Raw genomic sequence first — 19,646 nt, 5'->3', positions numbered from 1 at the left:
AATTAAATAGTTTTAGTCCCTACACAATAAACATTAAACAATTCATTGTGAACACCATAGCATGGACAGTGAGAGCCTGCACGGCTCCAGGAAACCAGTGCCTTTTGATTGAAATGGTGGAACGTAGCGCAAAAAATAAGCAAATGCTTTCGCCTCTCATTTTTTCTCGTTACAGCGGCAGTTTCAATCATGTATACATGCCAACTAGCCCAACAAAGCATCTTGATTGCCTGCATGACACTCGGTCTCTACAGGCAGCCTCTGCACATCCGAGCTTTTCTAAAAAAGGATTATTTTACCATCACAATATGTAATAAAACCTACAATTTTTATCATGGACGAGTGCTATGCCTTTATTGAAGACATATCCTCTCAATACACGATACTAGGGGTTACGTAACACATATTTAAGAAGATCAACGAAAGTTGCTAATCATTTTAGTTTAGAAAACATTAGAATGCATTTGACACACTGAGCCAACTATTTTGCAACGAACTTGGAAAGTGCTTACATTCGAGCATTTCAACTTATTCTGGAAACACCGTGCTTAACCAACAGGTTTTGTGGTGTGTTCTTGGACAAAAAATTTTGTCGTTGTTCGCTTAAATTGGTATCCACGCTAAGGCACCGCTGAATATTATTCAGGTGGCCTCCACTAGAACTTGTTTCATAACACCATAGTTGTTTGTGTTGTTCCACTGCGTAAATCACGCAGCCGAAATCATTATAACCACTGCTGGAAATCAGCACCACCGCAAGTTAATGCGGATTCGCATACGTTCGTACTGACGTCGCTAAATCAGTTAAAGTTATAAGGAATGCAAGCGAAAGCAACACTCGGGTTTCTGGCCTAGATACAAGTGCTTTCACAGATGAGTGTGAGCGATGATTGCGGAAATTTGAATCGCAGCGCTTCTAAAATCTCAAGCTAAATTTAACATAGACAAACATAACCACATTTTACAAAAAGTGAGGTATTACCGCTCCAATAACGCCCATGTGCAATATAAAGATGCATTTGCTCAAAAGGTCTCTTCGTGTCACAAAGTCTTGCTCAACGTACGATTGTGCCTTCTATATCTCAACTGGGCATCCCTTAATGGCTGCTATCATATCGCATTGCCATGCACTATACACAATATTCCACGAAGACTTCCCCTCTTCGAATGATTACCCATTCATTACTGTTACTTACAACTGAAATGCGCTCTAAGAAATGTTTAGGAGACCTACAGACCCTTCCATGCTGAATACAGGCTCGCCATGTCATTTTCTGCTCATCGTAAAGACACAACTTGAACAATCAAAGCACTAAGATAATATGTATCAACAGTGTTTGTTGATAAAGTGTTGCTCACATCCCTAATATTGCTTTACTTAAAGTTATTGCACCTTTTATGACCAACTTATACTGCAAACCTTACTCACAATGCTACGTCCACACACTGGGTACTCGGGCTCTTCATTAAATTGCATGCTATATGTAAACAGTATGAAACGTACGTGTAAAATTTCTTCACATCAATGCTAGATTTTTATCAGTAGTGCTACGCTACATACAAGCGTATAAAAAAGCGAGAACACAAATTGCAGTCATCTGCCCTGTACAATTATTTTTTTCCTACGTTTCCATGTGCTTTACCACTCCTACAAATAATGAATCACCAATTGGCCCAAAAGCTAGTATTTAGCGATCCCACAAGCGACTTTTAAAGCATGTACCCGATTAACGCAGCAGAATATATTCTGAACAATAAGATATGAATTTCACGGTAACTCATTCAACTATTATTCAGGAACTAGATACCCAATATTTCCCAATAGGATACCGTTGGGCATCTACGTCGTTCACCATCGCGCCAACGAGATTACCACCTGCAGCAGTAGTCGGAGGCAAGGTTTCGTCTTTATAACTTGTACGTTTCTGAAAAATTCCGAAACTAACGGAAATTATATTGCTCCCCTTATAATCTGCACTCCTGCACAGACCAGCCGTCTGTTGCTGCCGCTGAAGGAACATGGCTTTATGGAGGGACACTGGAAATGAAACTTCTCTCGATGCCTTCTACCTACAACTTTAACATTGTTGGACTTCGTAGAACCAGGCATCCTTAAAGTGATCCCAAGAGTGCACTCTAGTTGAACTCGAGTTCTCGGTATCCCAGAGGGTGCAGGTAATTTGCTTCCTACAAGCAAAGCGAGTCGATTGACCTATCATGTCCTATCAGTGCATGATCTATCACTGTAGAGATATTTGAGGAAATCAGACAAGCCCTAACATTGGCAAATAAGACTTGCCCTAGGCCCTTGCATGTTCACCATTATCAATATTTTTGTCATCACTTTTGAACATCCCAGCCCTTCTTTTTTTATATCTCGTAATTTCAGGATGATAGAGCCCTACAACAATCTCGAATACGACTATTCCGCATGATGTGCCTCACGTCTTGGCCAGGCCGCTTCCCTATTTATGTAATTCTGCTAAGCGATCGACCATGCTTCTTTTGTCTTCGCTCCCATTATCTCCCACTAATAAACCACCGCTTACTCACTGTATCCATTAACCTGACCTTGCAAAATACGCTTTGTTTGCTACTTTCAAATAAAACAGTTCAAGTATACCTTTCAATATCTCTTTTTATCCAAGGTTGTGCATAGCTGACCAATCCTTGAAGTTTTTATTCTGAAATTCGGGACTCGTGGTTTATTTCAGCTTCATTAGAGTGGCTATATACCCTTGTATCAAGTTATATTCGGTAAACTAGGCTTCTATGTAAGATGTGCCTGCGATACACGCTCCAACATGTTTTGTTCGACTGTACATCCTACGACTCAGAAGGGTTTGGGTGCGAGCTACTTGATACGGATCATTCATATTTAAAACAGCGCCAAAAAACACGGACAAGGGAGGACACAGGACGAGCGCTGACTGCCAACAACGCCTTTATTGAAGCCTGCGCAAATATATACAATTCGCAACGGGCATAAGGAGAGTAAAACAAGAAAGGGAAGGCGTGTCATCATTGAGCAACTCCTGCTGCGCATGCGTCAATAACACTAAACAATACAAATGTGACCATACACATAGTGGATACAGGCGAAACTGATTACCTTCTAAGGATCTTAAGCGTTTTACTTATCACAAAGAGCTATGGAAGGGGAACTAACAAAGGTGGCTCCAAACTGACACATTGAAAATGCCTCAAAGATCTCTCTGGCCATCTGATTGCTTTACCTTTTCAACACACGCGTGTCGTCCAGGAGTGGTCAACAGACAATTTGCACAATCAACAGCTAGATTACTGCCACTCTTGATCTTGACACAGTGCGCATGCTCACGCAAACAACGTCCTGTTAGTCCTATGTAGGTGCAGCCGCAAGAGGTGGGAATTGAATACACTACGTTGGTACTGCAATCTACAGGCCTGGCGACATGTTGCTTATTTCACAGTCCAAGTGTTCTACGGCTTTTCGTGACTTTTTGCTCAACCTTCCCAACTTGTTAGGCGTGGTAAACACCTCCTTTACGCCGGCCCGGCCTGTGGTTTCCTTGATGCAATGGGACACGCAGTCTTGGTTAAGTCATCAACGGATTCGCGCTGTTTCTTGGGGGAACGAACCTTTTGCAATAAAACTTCCGTCAAGGATGACAGAAGTTGTGTAGGATATCCACTTGCTTTAAGCCGCTGGACTTGATTCTATAATTATGTCTCCTTTTACTAATTGGATCGGCATAGTGGGGCACTCTAAAGGCATTACCATTTTCTACAGATCCCTATCTCTTGATCATGTGATATGAATGCAACTAAAATTTGTGTAATTCAGGTCTGCAGCAAAAATTAAGCACATATTGCCTAGAACATTGCAATGATCTGCGCAGAACATGCATACTCTTTGCACTACACATAGCTCACTGTGTACTAGCTATCACTATCATCTGCACCCTTTCAATTTGCCCTTCTGGTCTTTCTACTACGTGCACTACTAGGCCAAAAACAACTTTCTTCGGCCTGCATATTTCTTTCTAGCATATAAAAATTATCTGAGCCTCTTTTCAGGCATACTTCACATATAAATTTGTCGTGCAAGCCACATCAGATCAACATTTGTTATTCCATAGCTCTGATAAGTTTCAATATTAAACCTCGAACATTTGTTGCAAACGTACGCTGAATGGTCACGTAGAAATTGTGTCTCTTCGCACGTGACACCATTCCTAAAGAATAATTTTTTAATGAAAAATTTGCGCTGCGAAGTATTGCACGTATAGGTCAATTTCAATGAGTGCGCATTTATGATCTTGTGTGTCATGAACACGCACTACAAGCAGACAAAACCTGGTATATTTGTATGGCTACATTGCTGGCTTTTAGGCGCTTAGCATTGAAAAAATATCCAACATCCCAACTTACCCTCCGACGAGTTGTCATGGTGCGGTTCTGCAAATTAAAATTTATGCAACATAAAATGTTTATGGCGAGACAAGTAGAAATATATTTATACGCTGTTGTGCAAGATTCTGGGGTAAGAGGAGCCCTTCCGTGTGTTCTATGAGTGCGAACGCGCCAATTAGTGCTAATAAACTTGGCTTAAAATGACAAAGGACGCAGCAGAGGCGGAGTTCGGAGGATTTGTGTGCGAAGGTTGCGACTACGGTCACTAGGCCGTCAAGGACTGTTGGACAAAAAATAACATTGTCGTACTTGAGGCAACTCTTTCTCTTCGCATGTTTGAACATAACCAAACAGTAAAAAAGTGTGAGAGCAGAAAGAGTATTGTGCACTCCTGTTTTTTGTTTGTTATCCATCGTAAGCGGAGACCGGTAGCCGAAAGGTGGCCCTTCAGCGTCCGATGACTGTTTCGGGTACGATGCTAAGTGGCATTTCCGAGGACAGTGCTTTGATTTGTAGCATCCGCACGTGATGGTATTAAAATCCAATGACGAAATTTTTTAATCGCACAAGTTGGCGGCAAACGTTCCTCTTTATTCTTTATTTGTACCAGAAAATCTTCAAAATGGCTTCTTTTACTTCGCTGTCTTACTTTTCTAGCTAACATTTCTTTAACAAATGATCTAAAGGAGTATCTAATTACCATGAAATCGCCTAGAAAACATGCGTGATCGACTCTCATCATTAGAAAGTATCATACCTCAGCGAGATGACAGCAGAGGAGAACGCGGATTATTTATTTTTTATTTATTTGATACCTGCTTCGCCTTTGCAGGCATTACAGCAGAGGGATACATAAAAATGAGCATCATATTTGCGACCAATAAATAAAATAGTTAGACAAAGCGCGGCAAAAATCATCATTCGACACAATCTATACAATCATAGGCGGAAGATCATTCCACTCTCTTATGCATGTAACAAAAAATGAATAGCGCAAACGTCATTCATTCATTTACTTTCAGACTGTGGTGCCGTCTTTGGGATATGTAGGACAACTCTTGGAATTCTTCTTATCGATTCCAGCTTTAGAATGGTAGTTATTATGAAAAAATTTCAACCTGAGGTTTCGTGTACGATCCTTCAAGTCTTCCCATTTAAGTTTCTTTTTGCTTTCTCTCATACTAAGTTGACGATCCCAATTACTTAGAAGGAATCGCAATGCCCTATTCTGAATTTTTCAACCGTATCGGCGAGCTCTTTGGTATACGGATCCCAGCAAACGCATGCGTACTCTAACAATGAGCACATGAGTGAAATACAGTTGTTCTTTTAAGTTAAAAGGAAGTTCGCTGAAATTTGTTCACTCAAACGTTCACGGAAATAGCAATGCTTAACCCATACATTTACCCCGCGATGACTAGCTTGCCATCTTCTTGCCACTAGACAGCATAACACAGTCCCTTTCTGCTTTCAAAGACACAACTTTATATACCAAGCATAAACATGCAGCCATTGTCAGGCGTAAATTTGAGCTCGCACTTTAGCTCGGCAGAGCAGAGGGTGCACTGCAGCCATCCTACGTCCAGATTAAGGAAGATTACGCAGTGCGCTAGTTGGTACGACATAACAGTGTTGCGCAAAAAGACGAAGGGACAGGAATTTAGCGTGAGAACAACACACTACACGTGCGATCAAACTATCAACTGGGTTACTTTTCAAAAAGTGAGGCATACGTAAAGCATACTTACAGGAGCAGAGATGCTCGTCCCAGCGCTCTGTTGTATAATAATATAATATATGGGGTTTTACGTGCCAAAACCACTTTCTGATTATGAGGCACGCCGTAGTGGGGGACTCCGGAAATTTTCACCACCTGGGGTTCTTTAACGTGCACCTAAATCTAAGTACACGGGTGTTTTCGCATTTCGCCCCCATCGAAATGCGGCCGCCGTGGCCGGGATTCGGTCCCGCGACCTCGTGCTCAGCAGCCTAACACCATAGCCACTGAGCAACCACGGCGGGTCGCTCTGTTGTGAGTGATTAAACTACTTTCGTCAGTGCTGAGTGAAATCGACGCCGTGTACACATGAGTCATGTGGGTGCAGAGCCTTGCACTCTCCTAAGTGCAAGGCTAATAATAGCCTTCATTCTCTAAGCTACGAATAGCTTAGTGCTCTGGTGCCTGTATCATGCTGCAGTTGTATCGATGTGCGAGCTGTCTGTCGTTTATGCAGAGCCCTGTGTGGCCCACGTGATCAATCCCGCATAACAAAGGTATCTTGTGGACTATTTCCATAGCGCCGTCAACAAATCTTTTGTCGTGGTTTGTAGTGCATACATTCGAGGTGTTCCTGTATCTGGTCATTCCATTTGCTTTTGTGCTCAGTCCCTCTAGATTTTCTGGTGTTGTGAGGACCACACGTGCACCATAATTAGCAGCTACCGTTCTTAGTCGGTGTGATGCTAGTTGTAGGTAGGGCATGGTTATGAACGGTTTGCATTTTAGATTTTTGTTTGGACTTTTCACGCCTGGGCCCCTTTGAAGCAAAACATTCATGATGGAAGCTATGAGATGAAGCGGGTATTTCATCCTCGTTAAGCAATCTATCTGCATTTGAACACCAATTTCCACCATGTATTCGCACCACTTCCTTGTATCCTGCAGCAGGCACACAGTGCCAACGCTTCTCTTCACAATTTTTGAGTGTCCAGAGTCCTATAGCAATATTCGTTTTCCACTTCTAGTCTTGCAGGCGCAGAAGGTATGCTGGCTGTCAAAAGCTTTATTGAAGTCTGCAAATTCAAAGCAATCCTCACGCGGGAGCTCGTTCGTAAACAGCAGCCGGCTGTTTTCATGGTGGAGCAGCCTAAGAAGCTCGTACTTACACTTCTCAGTAAATTTTGCTGCAGGTAGACAGACAAGGAAGTCATATGCGTACTGAAAGCATTTCGTTATCCCTAATTTTGTTAGCGGCTGTTCCAGCTTCGTGTTTCTTCTGTTCAGAAGCAGGTCACTGAGAATAGGGATGATCCGGCAACCGATGCAAATGCAGTTGTTTTGTAGGTAGGTCTTGCCTTTGTAGCACAGAAACATGGAGGCTAAGCAGATGCGCAGAATGTTGGTCCACCTGTCCGAAGTGGTCCCACATTCGTTTTGGAATATAACAACGGCACAAAAGTCAATTCCCTCTTCGACTGTCATGATGGCAGCTGATGACTCTCATGATGTGTAGTGTAGAGTAGAGAGATAATCAGTGTAGAGATATTTAAGGAAATCAGACAAGCAGTAATTTTGGCAAATAAGGCTTGCCCTAGGGATATGCACGAGTAACACCCTCGCCTTTACATATAATAATCACCGTTATAAATATTCTATCATCACTTTTGAACCTTTCAGCCTTCCATTCTTTATACCTCCTCATTTGAGGATGATAGGGTCTCAGAGTAATGTCTATTACGCCAATTCCACGTGATGTGCCTCACATCTTCGCCAGCCAGCTACCCTAATGATGCCATTTTGCTAAGCGATCCACAATGCTTCCCTTGTCTTCATTCCCATTGTCCCCTACTAATAAACCACCGCTTACTCACCATGTTCATTAAGTTCACCTTGCAAAATACACCTTGCTATGCTATTTTCAAATAAAACATTACTTCGGAATGATATTTAAATATCTCGTTTTGTCGGAGATTGTGCATAGGTGACCATTCCTTGAAGTTTTTATTCTGATATTTGGGCCTCATAATTTAGTAAATATTCATTAGATCGGTTACGCTGCCATGTATAACGTTCTATTCGGTAAACAAGCATTCACATGTATATCTAGCCTGAGATAAACGCTCAAACACATTTTGTTCGACTGTATATCCTATGATTATGTCTCCGTTTACTAATTGGATCTGAATAATGGTGCACCTTAAAGGCAGTAACATTTATCTACAGATCCGTATATTTGATCATGTGACATTAATACCATTACAATGTGTGTAATTCAGATCCGCAGCAATAATTTAGTATATGTTGCCTAGAACGTTGCGATTTATATGTGTAGAACATGCATGCTTATTGCACGTGTACCTAGCTCACTGTGTACTAGCAACCCCTATAATCTGTACTCTTTCTTTTTGCCCGTCTGTCTTTCTAATACGTATACGGCTAGGCCGAAAAGAAGCTTCTTCGGCTGGAATATTTCTTTCTAGCATTTAAAAAATTATCTCTGGCTCATTTCAGGCGTACTTCACATATAAATTTGTCGTGCAAGCCACGGAAGATGGACATTTGTTATTCCATAGCCCTGATAAGTTTCAATATTAAACCTCGGACATTTCTTGTATACGTACGCGGAAGATTCGGGCAGAAATTGTGTCTGTTCGCACGTGACACCTTTTTTTAAGGAATAATTCTTTGTTTCAAATGAAAAAATTGCGCAGCCAAGGATTGCACGTAGATATAATTCATTTGCGGTGTTGTATGTCATTAAGACTAACTACGAGCAGGCAAAGCTGGTATACTTGCAGGGCTACATTATTGCGTTGTAGGCGCTAAGTATCGAAAGAATATCCACGTTCTCAACTTACCAGGCGACGAGTTTCCAAGCTGCGGTTCTGCAAATTCAAATTTATGTAACATATTATCTTTGAGGGGAGACAAGTAGAAATGTATTTATACGACGCTGTTGTCGTGCAAGATTCTGGGGTGCAATTGTGTCTGTTCGCGCGGGACACCTTTCTTAAAGAATATTTTCTTGTTTAAATAAAAAAATTTCGTAACCAAGGATTCCACGCAGACATATTTCATTAGGTGTGTTCTTGTATGTCATGAAGGCGCACTACGAGCAGGCAAAACCTGGTATCATTGCACGGCTACAGTATTGGGTTTTAGGCGCTCAGCATTGAAAAAAAATATCCGTGTTCTCAACTTACCAGCCGATGAGTTTGCAACGTATGGTTCTGCAAATTGAAATTTATGCAACATATAATCTTTACGGCGATACAAGTAGAAATATATTTATGCGTTGCTGTTGTGGTGCAAGATTCTGGGGAAGAAGAGCCCTTCCATGTGTTCTAATGAGTGAGAACGCGCCAATTAGTCCTAATAAACTTGGTTTGAAATGCGAAAGGACGCAGCTGAGGCGGAGTTGCAGGATTTATGTGCTAAGGATGCGACTGCAGTCACTACATCGTCAAGGACTCCTGGACAAAAACATAAGTTTGTCGTAATTGAGGCATCTCTTTCTCGTCGCGCGTTTGAACATAACTAAGCAGTAAAAAAGTGGGAGAGCGGCAAGAGTATTGTGCACTCGTGCTTTTTGTTTGTTATCCAACGTGAACGGAGAGCCGTAGCCGAATGGTAGCCCTTCAGCATCCGATGACTGTTTCGGGAATTGTGCAAAGCGGCACTCCTGAGGACAGTGCTTTGATTTGTTGCATCTGTACGTGATGGTATTGAAAACCAACGACGACACTTTATAATCGCACAAGTAGGCTGCAAACGTTCCTCTTTTAGTTTTACCAGAAAATGTTGTTCCACTGTTGGGTGCTATGCACCCAACAGTGGAACGAGGCCTGCAACGAAGCCGACGGACAGATGCACTAGGGCAAGACGTAGAACATGCTGCGGCACCTCCTCGACGAAACCGAGACCAAGGGCCACCAACACAATAACCTGGCCAGGATCCTACACAAGGCAATCTGCGAACACGGGGAGGACGAGGTCAAGGGGCGCTTGGACGCCAAGTACCTGCCGACAACCCCCACGGAAAGACACCCGGATTACCAAGGCAACGAGAACGAGACGCTAGATCGAGACATCCAGACGTGGGAAGTCAGAGTTGCCCAGCAGGATCTCAATGGCAGGTCCGCCGCGGGTCCCGATCGCGTGACCAACAGAGCGTTCAAAAACCTCAACGAAGCGGCCATCGAAACACTCACGAACTTCTACAACAAGTGCTGGCAAGAAGGAAGGCTGCCCACGCAATGGAAAGCAGCCAAGACGATCCTCATCCACAAGCCTGGCAAGCCGCCCAACATAGAGAACCTCAGGCCGATCTCGCTCACTTCGTGCGTGGGAAAGGTCCTCGAGCACATTCTCATGAAGAGGTGGCAGCGTTACCTGGAAGAATCGGAGCTTTACCCAAATTCCATCATCGCGTTTCGGAAGAAGCTCGGGACGCAAGACGCCATGATCTCAGTGAAGAACGAGATCATCGACGATACGACGGGCACCAAGGATTACAGAGCCATACTCGGGATGGACTTGCAGAGCGCCTTCGGTAAAGTGAGGCACTCGGCTATCCTGACCCAAGTATCCAGGCTAAACATGGGCAGAAGGACATACCAGTACAAAAGACTTCCTGACGGAACGGATCACCGAAATCTGCGCGGGAGACCTGCAGCTCGAAGGGGAGAAGCTGGGCAGCGTCGGAACTCCGCAGGGCTCGGTGATCTCTCCGCTACTCTTCAACCTCGTGATGATCGGGTTGGCCAACCGGCTAGAAAGAGTAGCGGGAGTCCGGCACACCATCTACGCCGACGACGTTACGCTATGTGTACCGGGAAAAAGCGACGGATACATAGAGACAACGCTGCAAGAAGCGGTCAACGCCACCGAGGAGCAGCGGGGCGGGTCTGGACCCGTTTACTCTCCGGCCAAGTCAGAACTGCTGGTGATTCCGACGACAGGAGCGGGCAGGAAGAGAAAGAATATGGAAGTCAAGTAGATCACGGTCAAGACAGCGGGAGGACAATTAATACCGGAGGTCGAGAAAATTCGAGTGCTCGGGCTGCTCATCCAGCGAAATTGAGTCAACGGTGAAACAATCAACATGCTCGCGGGGAAAGCGGCCGCGGCAATGAGACTCATCAAGAGAGTGCCCAACAGAAGAGCCGTGATGAAGGAGGAGAGCCTGACTAGGCTCGTTCAATCCTCCGCAGTTAGCCACATAACGTACGTGGCCGCCTTCCACAACTGGAGGCCGAGCGAACGTAACAAGATAGACGCCGCCATACGCAAGGCGTATGGGGCGGCACTCGGCCTCCTCGGGAGCACGAGCACCGAAAAATTCATGGCGCTGGGAGTCCACAACACGCTGGATAAAATAGCCGAAACACAGGGAGCGGCGCAACTCGAGCGTCTCTCTGAAACGAGAACCGGAATACAGATACTGCAGGACCTTGGCCTCGAGCTGAGGGAAGGCAAGCAGCAGAAAGACGTACCTATACCGGATAGCATCAACAGAAAGCTCAGGGTCTGCCCGATATCGAGAAACGTGAACCCCGAGCACGACAAGGAGCGGAGGTTGGCGAGGGCCAGGGCTCTCGTGGACCTCCACGCCAGAGAACAAGGCGCCGTTTACGTGGACGCGGCAGAATATCGAGGGAGCAGCTACGCATACGCGGTGGTTGCTGTCGGGGCATCGACGGGTGCAACGAAGACCGCGGGGGGCGTCCGGACACGAGAGGCGCACCAGGCGGAGGAGGTGGCCATCGCCTTGGCCGTCACCGACCCCGCATGCACCACAGTGTTGTGTGACTCTAGAACTGCAGTGAAGAACTACGCCAACGGTAGGGTATGTAGTGAGGCCGCGCGCATACTGCGCAAGGCCGAAGGCATCGGATGCGAAAGTGCTGTGGCGATCAAGTGGTTTCCGGCCCACTGGGCAGTGACGTGTCGAAACGCGGCAACGTGAACCACAACGAGACGGCCAACTCGGCCGCGTGAGGACTAACCAACCGCGCAGCTGCAAGCACAGCCGACTCGGAGTGTTGGTCGCGGTGCAGTGCCAAGGACAAGTTGACGACCTTCAACGAAATAATGAAGTGGTACAGACTGAACAGAATGACTATGCCGCCACCTCACCCAGGGCTTACCCGGAAGGAGGCAGTGTTACACAGGCAGTTACAGACGGGGTCCCTGCTCACCCCGGTGCTAGCTAAGCACGTGTGTCCGAGCGTGTTCGCGAGTGACGTGTGTCGACCGTGCGCGAAGGAGAGAGTCACTGCGGCTCATACCCTTTGGGACTGTAGCATAAATCCGCGAGAAGCCAGCGAAAAGACGACATTCCCGCAGCAGCTAGAGGCTGCAACGAGGAGCTATGGCCAAGAGACACAACTCGAGGCCGTCCAGCAGGTCTCAGCAGCTCTAGAGAGGCAGCGACCGCGCGAAACAGAGGAGAAGGGGGGCAGCACCCCCCGGAAGGGGGCGGCGGCCCTTTCGGACCCGCGGAAGTAGCGAGCAACCAAGACCTCGAGGAGCAAAATGCACGAGACTGACGTAGTAGCCACGTCGCGGTAAAAGCTTGTCCTCCCTGCGTGGAGGGAGCCTAACCGACTCTGCAGGCATTTTCACTAAAGTTGTTCTCTTTCTCTCTCTCTCTCTCTTTTACGTCGCTTCCTTACTTTACCGGCTCATATTTCTTCATTAAATTATCTAAAGGAGTATCTCATTACCATAAAAGAGCCTCGAAAACATGCGCCATTGACTCTCATCATTTGAAAGTATCATACCTCAGCGGGATGACAGCAGAGGAGAAGGCGGATAACAATACTTAACGCATACATTTGACCCCGCGATGACTAGCTTGCCATCTTCTTGCCACTAGACAGCATACGACAGTCGCTTTCTGCTATGAAAGACACAACTTTATATACCAAGCATATACAGGCAGCCATTTCGAGGTGCACATTTGAGCTCACGCTTAAGCTCGACAGCGCCGAGGGTTAACAGCACCCATCCTGCATCCAGATCAAGGAATATTACACAGTGGGCTAGATGGCACGACATAACATTGTTGTGCACAGAGACGAAGGGACAGGAATTTAGCGTGAAAAAACCATAGGACAAGTGGGAGCAAACAATTAACTGGTTTACTTTTAAAAAACGAGGCATATGCATAGCGAACTTACAGGCGCAGGGATGCTCGTCCCAGCGCCCTATTGTGAGTGATTAAACTAATTTCCTCTTTGCAGAGTGAAATAGACGGCGTGTACACATGATTCTTGTGCGTACATTTTGATGTTGCATGCTTCCACTACTTCTCTTCTCTGTTTGCTTTCTACTTTTTAGCAGAATCACTGTCGTGTTGAAAATAGCCTTCCGCTTGGCTAAGTTCAAGGCTATTAATAGCCTTGATTGGCTAAGCCCTAAATGAGTAAGTGCTCTGGCACCTGTATCATATTTCAGTTGTATCGATGTGCGAGCCGTCTGCTTTCATGCACCGGCCTGTGTGGCCTATACGATCAATCCCGCACGAGAAAGGTATTTGGCAGGCTATTCCCGTAGCGCAGTCAACAAATCTTTAGTCGTGGTTTGTAGTGCATACATTCGTGGTGTTCCTTTATCTGATCATTCCATTTACTTTTGTGAACAATCCCTATCGATTTTCTAATCCTGTGAGGACCACACGTGCGCCATATTTAGCAGCTACCTTTTTTAGTCGGTGTGATAACATTTGTAGGTACGGCCTAGTAATGAACGGTTTGCCTCTTGGATTTTTGTTGGGACCTTCGTCGCCTGGGCTTCTTTGAATCAAAGCACTCATGATGGAAGGTATGAAATGAGGCGGGTATATCATCCTCGTTAAGCACTCTATCTGCATTTGAACACCGATTTCCACCATGTGTTCGTGTGACTTCCTCATATCCTCAAGCAGGCAAACAGTATGAACGCTTCTGTTCACAATTTTGGGTGACCCGAGTCATATAGTAATACTCGTTTGCCATTTCTGGTCTTGTAGGCGCAGAAGCTATGCTGTTTGTCAAAAGTTATATTGAAGTCTAGAAATTAAAGCAATTGTCGCGAACAGTTCGTACGTAATAATTAGCCCCTTGTGTTCATGGTGGAACAGCCTAAGCAAGTCCTCCTTACAGTTCTCTGTAAACTTTGCTGCAGGTAGGCAGACAAGGAAGTCATCTACGCACCGAAAGCACTAGGTTACCCATAAGTTTCTTAATGGCTGTTCCAGCTTCCGGTTTCCTCTGACCAGAAAGAGGTCACTGGGAAGAGGGGTGATCCAGCAACTGATGCAAATGCAATTGTTTTTTAGGTAGGTCTTGCCTTTGTAGCACCGAAACATGGAGTCTAAGCTGATGCCCAGGATGTCAGTGCCCCCTTTCGAGGTGGCCCCACATTTGTTTTGGAATTTAACAATGGCACAGCAGTCAATTTACTCTTCGACTGTCATGATGGCAACTTCCTGTGCAATGTTGTAAAACGTGTCTGTGACATTAATAAATAAAGCACGTATGAGCTCGCTGACCCTCAAATTAGCTTCAACTTCTTCAGAATTTGGAATCACGAAAGCATCCTTAACGTTAAGCATAACCAAACGCTTTTGGTTGTACAAGGCCAATACTTTCTGCCAGGTTCCTGTCTCTTCCGGAATCGCTCTCAAAGGAGCTTTTCTTTTTTGGTCTTTGCGGAAAGGAATGCTGTCAATGTTAAGGCCTTACTTGCTTTGACTGCCTTTGTTAGCTACTGGATTCTTGCCTTTTCTCAAAACTTTGCTACCCTACTTTGAAGTTCCGGTCTAAGGCATCGGCTGCTTTGTGATTGTAGTCACTGTAGTCAAAGATAACTGTTTTTCTTTGTGCGCCACTACTAACTAGCCCTTTTAAACTGCAGTCATTCAGTGGTTCTCGGATCCTGTAACCTCCTCTTTCTATGCCGATTTTTGAGAGCTGTGTGGACGCAGGCCACGGCGTTGGCCACCCATTTTTCTGCCTACTTTTGCGGCACATTGGTGCCTATGTTATGTGCTAAGGCCAAAAGTATTCGGGAGCTGGACTTGGCTAGATAGCAAACTTAGGCCCTTTCTTTAGCAACGTTTCGACATAGTCCGGCACCTTGTGTCTCCTCATATCGGTGATGCTTTGGGGCTCTCCCTTAGGCGTAGGGGGCTGCCTAGGTAAACGCAATAGTGCTATTTGTGAAATTGTTCGCAGAAGATATAGAGCACAGATAAAAAAACCTGATGACGTCAACCGCTTTTGTCATTTAGGTCACCCCATTCTGCAAAACGTGCATGGCAAAATTTGCAACAGGTACGGGCTGGACAATGCACAGTGCAGGAGCACATAGCAATGCCCATCCACGCCATTACCCGGCATTCCTTTTGACGTACCCATGCTTGAGTTACGTGTCGCACCCATTTACCTGCACTGTGCGACACTAAGCGCCTAGCTACAATAACCACGTAGAGTTCCAGCGGTATATGTTCGCGGAAACCTTCAAAATCGTGGGTTGCCGAGATGGAGGGTGGCAATTGTTCCAACTTTCGCAGCTTGGGAGCCATAAATATTCTTTTCCTCGTAATCTGGGATTGTACAGTGAAATACGAGACATATTAGAAACAGTGCTAAGGTTTATGGTGAGACAATATTTGCACCATTGTAATTTTACATGAGTCAATGTATGTTGCTCTTTATAACCTCGTTCGAGTATGCGTAAGAACGCACAAAATTTAAGTGGGCGTTGTGATTAACATAAGAAGTGATACCGCACTCATAACTCTCACCGACCTTACTAGAAGAAAAAAAACCCAGGGCTGCACTATTAAAAGTGGCAAAACGAGTGCGTTGCCGCAGAAAAGGTGTGCTGGACAGACTCAGAAGATATATATGAAGCTTACATGAAACGTGTTTAATCATTTCTTCTATCTATCGTCACCCTTCTGACTTCGATGCTCATGTTTCCCAATGCTCAAAGCCAACTCGTGTCGTTGTTCCGCTTCTCGCTTCTAGTTCCGATCATTTTCTGATAATTATTCATTGCGGCATACTCAGGTTAATAAGCTAATCACGCTTTACAAATCTATTGCCGCCCAGCATTTCGCTTATGTCTCCTTTATGTCGTTACTCTTTATTTAAAGCTTCCATATTGTATCGTCAACTGACTCCATCTCTTCCCTTCTTTTTTTTCACGAATCCCCTCAGCTTCTCCTGTTTATCTCGACTGCTGACTACTTGACATTCCGATCTGCTCTAAGTCCCAGTGCTTCTGGAATGGTGACGTTTCCCGCTGTCCTTGTGCTGTCAACATGTTGACGTTACATTACGAGGAACTGAGTTCTTTTTCCAGTTTTCCTAAACAGACACAAGCCTCAACTTGCTACCATAAATTTGTCTTGTATGCTTTTCTCTTCAGGCGGCCAGCTCCGGCCTCCAAACAGCAAGGCACTGCACTTTGTTCCGTTTCGTTTCCCAAACATTGGCGCATACCCACTGCGATGAATTGGCCAAGAAGCAGGCGGTTTTCCGTAGGGTTAGAATAAAGCAAAAATACATTTGAACATTGAAGCGTGGGTCTAAAGAACTGTGGTTTAGAAGTACAATGAAAATATTATTAATAATTTTAATAAAGTAAGTTTACATAAAGAAATAAAATAATATCAATAATTGATTATTTTAGAAATTCAGCAAAGTAACCTTTTTGTCTCTCTAACAAAATTGTAAACTGAAAGAAAAGCATCACTGTGGCTGGATCCCAGCGAAGTCGCACCAAGAGAAAGAATGGTTGGTGAGGCGAGTGATAGCCCAAGTTTGCTAAATGATCGAAGAGTTTTCGTTGTCTTAGAAAGCGGTAGCACGACAGCAAGTAATGTTTAATAGATTCAGGTCCGCTGCAAAAAGAACGTAGAGGGGACATAGCGAGACCAGACCTGTGTAGGTGAAAATTTAGAGGCGGTATAGGGCAACTCAATTTTGCAAAAGAAACTTCCAACTGACTTGATGTGCACCAATTATTATACTATGGGAAGCCAAGATGGTGGAATTCACAAGAGGATGTTTGCATGGATATAGCAGTGTTTCGCGATATAGAGAAATTTCTGTATCTAGCCGCGGTGACGTAAGCAGATGTCGGCAAAACAGATATTATAGGGTCATTGAGGGATGCTCGTTCGAGTGAATCAGCCATTTCGTTCAAGTGCAACCCTCGATCTCCCGGTACTCAAAGCGAATATATTTTCTGTAAGCATGGAGGAACCATCGAAAGAAATGTTCGTTGAATTCTTAAATTCAAAGGTGCATTAAGTGATGTGCATACAGATGGCCAGTCGGTCACAATAACAGCTAATGGGTCATTTTGGGGGAGTTTTCGTAACGTTAATATAATCGCAAATAATTCGGCCTCAAACAGGGGTGTGAAATCGAGAAGGCGAAGGGAGTAAGACCATTGAAGAGATTCAGAGAAGATCCCCACTCCAGCCTTCTCATTGCATACAGAAGCGTCAGTAGCTATTACATTGTCGGTGGTTAGGTAGCGCAGGTGGCCATGTAAGATATTAATTAAATGTGTGCTTGGTAATAGTTTATGATGATTTGGGAATATGTCCTCGAGCTGAATTTGGACGTCTGACAAGGCATTATTTCAATGGGAAACTTGGCGTATGTACACATCCAATTTTTGTAATTGTCCTTGCACAAATATTACGTGAAGACTGTGTAGTCTCAACCACTGCACTTGAAAAAACTGAGATGGTTCAGTGGTAAATACACATTGCTTACGCCTGTTTAAAAAGTCATATGTTTTAAATGTCTTAACCGTAAGCATGTGCAATCTGCAACCTATGGTGGGTATATGAGCCTCCTGATATAAAACAGTTCAGGCAACAAATCTAGGTAGCCCGAGGCATAATCGAAGACCTTCCCTTTGTAAGAGTATAAGAGGTTTATTTTGTAGGCGGGACCACCGGAAAATATTACGCAGCCGAATGCTAATTTAGGCCGAACATACATCACTAAGGATTCTCTGCATAGTCCACTTTTTGATATAGTGCAGATTATCTCTCTTTATTTTTCTCTTGCCTTATTTGTATATACCCATCAACATTTTGTTTTCGTTCCTTTCTGGTAGTTTAACGTCAGTTTTCCTCTCACTTTCCTTTCCATAGCTCCGGTTGGTATACATGCAATTCCTGTAACCCTTTACTTGGCTTCCGACTTTGTTGACCGCTTGCTCTAATCCGTGCCAGCGCCTTTGAGGTACAAATAATATGCTCCCGGCCCGCCCAATAATTTTGTCCATGCTCCTAATAAATTCCAAAAATTAAATTTCTCATGCGCTTCTCTTTCTTCAAACTAGTTGCAAACTATGTGACTCTGCGCCGGCTCTTTGGTGGTTTTACCAAGGACCCGTAACACTTATCGGCCCACCAAGCTTTCGCTAACGTCAACCCCGGCGAGACCTAATAAAAGCAGCTGTTGGAAATCCCGAACGTTAGCTTTGGCGGTATCATTATTTTCCAAATTTATAGGATCATCTCTTGACTGTAGCTTTCGTTAATGACAGTGCCTCCTTGGGCCCATCATTTCTTCAAAAAACAACTGGTCCATCTGTTCTCTCTTCTCTTGCGCATTGTGCATCTGCTCCGAGCCTGGACTGCGCAAGCGGGAGCTAGCAGTGGTAAAGAAGGACCTTTCCAACAACGGCTACCTATCACAGTTACTGAGGAATGAGGAGGAGGAATGAACGTTTATTGTGTGAAACAGCGAGAAAGCGTTCTTTCTTCGCCCTAGGTGTGTGGCTGTCTTAGTCCAGAAAGCCGTTGGCTAATGCCGCAGCCCGGGCCCGGTCCAGCAGACTTCGCTGATCTTCCAGGCTGTGTGCCTTTAACGTTGCCTCCGACGTTTCTTCGATCGCTTGTAGCGGTTTTGGGGCATCATCTTGACTGTTATTCTCGCGGTGCGGGCACACCAACACCATGTGTTCAGGGTGTCTGGTAAGGTAAGGTATGAGAATTCGGTGGGGTGCATTCGGTGCATGATAATTCCATGAACATAAGTATTCGTTTGTAGTCTGCGAAGGGCGGTGGCTTCTTCCTTGCTTAATTTTGGATGTGGTAGAGGATATTGTCTTCTTTCCCGTCGGTAATGTTGCAATATTGCGGCGTAGTTGATGGGAACGTCCTCCACCCTCGTCGCTTTCCGGAGACCATGCGCAGAAAATCCCGGCTGGTATGCTCTCGGGCGACAACATTTGCTGCTTCGTTTCCTGCCAGGTGTTCGTAGCATCGGGTCCGTGCGACGTAGGTTTCGGGTAGTTCTCGGCGTCCTGTTATTTCCTTCAGAATCTTCACTGGTGCGGCAGAAATTCGGCCTTTTCGTAGGTTTCTACATGCCGTTTGCGAGTCGCTCAAGATGATTGCTGTGTCTTTGCATGTGGCGATGCCGAGGACGAAGGCCACTTCCTCCGCCGTTTCTGAGTTTCCGGCCGGTATGGTGGCAGCGATTAGCTCCTTCCCTTGGTTGTTGGT

General features: G+C 45.0%; 1 protein-coding gene and 1 pseudogene across 1 annotated transcript in view; one reads left to right on the top strand and one right to left on the bottom strand.

Moving 5' to 3' along the window:
• The window catches only part of LOC142576264 (evasin P467-like), a 94,869-nt gene that overhangs the window by 55,086 nt on the left and 20,137 nt on the right, over positions 1 to 19,646 (bottom strand). Inside the window, exons 3-5 of the mRNA XM_075686311.1 lie at positions 9,319 to 9,345; positions 8,974 to 9,000; positions 4,414 to 4,440 (exon numbers count right to left, since the gene is read on the bottom strand). Coding sequence (XP_075542426.1) covers positions 4,414 to 4,440; positions 8,974 to 9,000; positions 9,319 to 9,345 — 81 coding nt within the window. The remainder of the gene's footprint in view (positions 1 to 4,413; positions 4,441 to 8,973; positions 9,001 to 9,318; positions 9,346 to 19,646) is intronic.
• Positions 10,487 to 12,625, top strand: LOC142574158 (uncharacterized; annotated as a pseudogene).

Source organism: Dermacentor variabilis, chromosome 3 (assembly GCF_050947875.1).
Source record: "Dermacentor variabilis isolate Ectoservices chromosome 3, ASM5094787v1, whole genome shotgun sequence".
Lineage (NCBI taxonomy): Eukaryota > Metazoa > Arthropoda > Arachnida > Ixodida > Ixodidae > Dermacentor > Dermacentor variabilis.
This window is presented reverse-complemented; position numbering and strand designations above follow the sequence as displayed.